The 4,540-nt window shown below is 51.5% G+C and overlaps 1 protein-coding gene across 3 annotated transcripts in view; it reads left to right on the top strand.

Annotated features, from left to right (window-relative positions):
• LOC103894083 overlaps positions 1–4,540 on the top strand; it is a 16,496-nt gene that overhangs the window by 6,977 nt on the left and 4,979 nt on the right. For all 3 annotated transcript variants that reach the window (XM_009273395.2, XM_009273396.2, XM_009273394.2), the window contains 3 exons: positions 2,308–2,577; positions 2,792–2,908; positions 4,036–4,137. In XM_009273395.2, coding sequence (XP_009271670.1) covers positions 2,308–2,577; positions 2,792–2,908; positions 4,036–4,137 — 489 coding nt within the window. The remainder of the gene's footprint in view (positions 1–2,307; positions 2,578–2,791; positions 2,909–4,035; positions 4,138–4,540) is intronic.

Raw genomic sequence — 4,540 nt, 5'->3', positions numbered from 1 at the left:
CTTGCCTTCACCCCAACCCCCCAGGGCTCTTTCCGTGGGGCTGCTCTCCAGCCTCTCCTCCCCCTGTTTGTAGGTATAACCAGGATTACCCCGTCCCAGGTGGAGAATCCGGCACTCGCTCTTGTTGAATTTCATACAGTTGGTGATTGCCCAGCTCTCTAGTCTGCCCAGATCTCTCTGTAAGGCCTCTCTACCCTCGAGGGAGTCCACAGCTCCTCCTAGTTTAGTATCATCAGCAAACTTACTTAATGTACATTCGACTCCTGCATCCAGATAATTTATAAAAACATTAAAGAGCACTGGCCCTAAAATTGAGCCCTGGGGAACCCCACTGGTGACTGGCCACCAGCCTGATGTCACCCCATTTACTATAACTCTTTGAGCCCGAGCCGTCAGCCAGTTGCTCACCCAACGTATTATGGACTCGTCTAGCTGTGTGCTGTGACATCCATCACAGAAGGATGCTGTGAGAGACAGTATCAAAAGCTTTGCTAAAATCCAAAAAAAACACATTTACTGGCTTCCCTTGGTTAACTGGATGGGTGACCTTGTCATAAAAGGAAATTAAGTTGGTTAAGCAGGACTTTCCCCTCGTGAACCCATGTTGGCTATGACCAATGACTGCAGTGTCTCTCAAGTGTTTTTCAATAACTCCCAGAATAACCTTCTCCGTAATTTTACCAGGCACTGAAGTGACACTGACAGGCCTGTAATTACCAGGGTCTTCCTTCTTCCCCTTCTTGAAAACTGGGACAACATTTGCCAGCTTCCAGTTGACTGGGACCTCTCGAGGTTCCCAAGACCATTGAAAAATAATGGAGAGAGGTCCCACGATGATGTCAGGCAGCTCTTTCAGTACCCTGGGATGAACCCCATCGGGCTTATGTGCATCCAGCTGGAGCAGCAAGTCTCGAACTAGAGGAGGATTTCTGGTTTCATCACTGCCTTGAAAGACACAGACTGGAGACCCTAAAAGAGTTGCTGGGAAATGCCAGAGGTTTTTTTGCAACTGAGTCTGGCTGTGGGTTGAGTTCCTGGCTGGGACATCAGGCTGCATGGTGCCTTCGTCCTGGAGTGATAGAAACAGGGAACACCACCTGCCTTAGCTTTTATCTAGTTGTTTTGTCATGAGCAGCTGCTCACAGGAAGTGTATGGCATAAAATTCCCTCAAGAGAAGGGATTTCTGCTCACATTTGATGAGCAAAACAAACGCCACGGTAATAATTTGAGGAACTCAGGAGCTGCAGGTTGTGGCCAGTCCCTTGGAGCGGGGGCCAGAAGCTCCTTGGTAGCAATCCCAGGATAAGCTGCTGCCTCACCAATTGCCCTGCTAACCCCTTCAGGGTCAGATCCTGAGATCAGCTGGGTTTATGGATGCTTTTCACCAGAGGGTGGGTCTGCCAGGCAGATGTGGCTGATCTCCTGTGGCTCCTGCAAGGAGCTCCCCCTGCGTAGCTCCAGGCCTTGCAGACTGTCTTCCTTCACACCAGCATTGCCTTCCTCTGTCTCTGAATTTCCCTGAAAAATAAACAGAAATGAGAGTTCACCCTGTTTTGAACTTCCCTTTCCTAGGGCTCAGCATCACTACATGAGCTTACTGCATGTAGGACATCCAGGGATGAAGGAACTCGGGAGCATGTGGTTGCTATCAAGTGGAAGTCCAGATGTAGTTAGGAGCAGCCCTGACCAGTGCAGGTACCTAGGCATTAGCTGAGGGATGGAGTCAGCCCTCCTTTTGCACGTGGCAGGGGTCTCCAGCATGCAAGGCTTGCTTCTCTGTGCTTTGGCCCATGTGGAGTTGGACCAGTTTAAACGCAGGCAGCAGCGGAGTCCCACGTTGCTGCTCTTTGGCTGAACTTCATGACTTCTTTGACCCCTCCCGTACTTCCCCACACCACTGCTGTGTGGGCAAAGCCCTCTCCTCTTGGGACACCCCATGGCAGACAGTGTCCGGAAAGTCCCTGTCATCACTGCCCAGCATAATCCCAACTCGCAGCTTTTTTGGGTCGGTATCCCTGAGCCCGGGGTGCCGTGCCTGATCTCCAAGGGTTGGCAGTGTCCGTCCTAGGGGTGGCACGGTGGCAGGGATGGGGACATCTGCTTTCTGCTTTGAACTTGGTGGATGTTGCCCTGCTCCTGCAGTATCTTCTCTCTCTCCAAACCGACCTGGGGTGTAAATCAGAAGGGAAGGACCTGCTCCCTCCCCAAGGGGCTCAGTATTCTTGCATGTCGGCCAGTTTTCAGGTCCAAAGCAAGGCAGTACTCACGCTCCTGGGAGTGCTACCGTGCTGCTCTCTGCTTTCCAGAGCCCGTGCCCCAGCCTGAGCTCCAGAGCAGTTCGAACCTGGCAGGTTCGCCCATCAAGCTGGTCTGCGTGGTGCCAGAGGGAACGGTGGCTTCCATCTCCTGGAAGAAGGAGGGACGTCCCCTTCCCCCCGAAAAGTGCTGTCTGCTCTCTGGAAACGTCACCATGCTGCAGATAAGGAACGGAGAGAAGTCGGACTGCGGCTCCTACTCCTGCAACGTCAGCAACGTGATAAGCTGGAAGGAGGCAGCCCTGAACCTGACAGTGACAGGTTAGCCTTGCCCTGCCTCGGTGGGTCCGGCGGTTGGTCGTGTTGTCACAGGTCCACCCCGCAGGGTGCAACTGTCTCTCACGGGCTTTCCTGAGCAAGGAAGATCCAGGACTCGTCCCTTGGGTTTTCCACCATTTTCCAGTTTCCTGGGATCGCCTCTCTGTGTTTCGGGGTTGTGCCCAGTGTGGGGTTTCCCTCCTGCCCTGCCTTGCAGGTCTCACGCCTCCTCTACACCACGTGCAGAGGCTGGTCATCGTCGCGCTGATGTTCGTCACCGTTTCCGCCACCGGCTTCATTATCCTTCTCTGTCAGCTGAGGGAGCGCAGGTTCGGTGAGTGCCAGGGCTGCACCCCAGCCCCCCAAACTAAACCCTTCTCTCCCCACCGTGGACAGGGCAGATGGCAGAAAGCCTCAGCCAAGCTCCTTCTCCCCTGTCGTCCTAATTCATTTTGGTGGTGGGAGGAAATGTGCTCAGCTCATGCATTTCTTCTTACGCCTCTGTAGCTGGCACAGAAAATAAAACTCCCCAGAAGCAGCTTATCCCAAATGGCTTTGTGAGAGATGGAGCCAAAAATATCACACAGCATAAATATCACACATAAGCATCTGAGTCATTCCTCTCCCATTCCTCGGGCATCCTGGGAAGAAATAAAACTTGCAGGACACGCAGGCTGAGTGGGAAGAGCCTTCCTGCCTGGAGCTGGCCAAAGATCATGTCTCATGGGTTTTGGTGACCGAGCGCACTGGTGTTTGGGTCATGACGTTGGATCCGTACCCAAGGACTGTACAGGTTAACGTGGGTTCTTCGGTAGCAACATGTATATTGATTAACAGAAAACAAACCTAAAGACATAGCCGACAGCAAGTCCTCCCACACAGTCTTTGTAATCTGCTAGTGCTTTTTTCTACCCACCAGGAATAATCCCCAGAATAACAGAGACCACTGGGAGAGCAGAGGTGAAGCCCTACAGCTGGCAGGAAAGTTCTCCCGTGTGTATTTGTCTCTCACCATTAACACTGGGGACATGTGCAGGTTGTGGCGTTAGGTCTTGCCTTTGCGGGTAATCTCCCCTGAGGAGTTCTCTGTGCCTGGTGCTTGTGGCAAGAGCTTGTGCCATGTGGGCTTTCCCCCATGAAATGGGTCTCCGGAGGAAATCCAGCACTTGTCAGGTCATTATAGGAGGCAAAAACTCAGACAGAAGTGTTGTAAAGTGTCTCACTAGGTGGAATTGGTGTCCGGTTCAGAGTGGAACAACCCCAAATCTGGCTGGTTTCTCCTGGTTCCTCCTGAAGTCAAAGCAAGCCCTTGAAAGTTCACCAGGTTTTCTTTTCAGGGTTTCTAAACCTCAGGGATTCAATCCGTTACAAAGAAAGCCTGTGCTTGTTGTTTATCTTCCCTTTGCAGGCTGCACCCATCCTGTTTGTGTGGTACTGAGTACGTTTGCCTTTTTTTCCCAGGAGAGGAAGCATGGAAACATATAATTCTGTCCACCCACGGACTGCTGTGTATCTCCTCTCTCCTCCTGCTTGCCACCTCCATCATCTGGATGCAGGAAGAAGGTAGGATTCATTTAACCTGATTTGTTCTCGATTGCTTCAGTGTCTCATCTTTCTTTTTCCTCCAGGTCTTTACAATAGCATCTTTGATGTAGCGGTATTTGATTTGGAGAAATGGAAGTTAGACTTCACTGCTCTGTAGCCTGCAGGCTCCTCTTTCTCTGCTCTTTTGAAACCAAAGGGCTACATTTGTCCCTTTGTACTCTCCAGGTACCACCACCCCTTCTCCAGGACTTCTCAAAAATTAAAAAGCGGTTCAGAAACCACTTCCACCAGACCTTAAGGGACCATGGGCGATGAACACAAAGCTCAGCTGTTCTACCTATTGGTCATGCCATGGGTGCTCATTTGCAACATGCTGAGCTGCAAGAGGACATTAAGGCAAAAGAGTCCAAAGAAAACGCCC

This window comes from Aptenodytes forsteri, unplaced genomic scaffold (genome assembly GCF_000699145.1).
Source record: "Aptenodytes forsteri isolate BGI_AS27 unplaced genomic scaffold, ASM69914v1 Scaffold191, whole genome shotgun sequence".
NCBI classification, from domain to species: domain Eukaryota; kingdom Metazoa; phylum Chordata; class Aves; order Sphenisciformes; family Spheniscidae; genus Aptenodytes; species Aptenodytes forsteri.
Note: the sequence above shows the minus strand (reverse complement) of the source record. Positions and strands in the feature narration are given on the sequence as shown.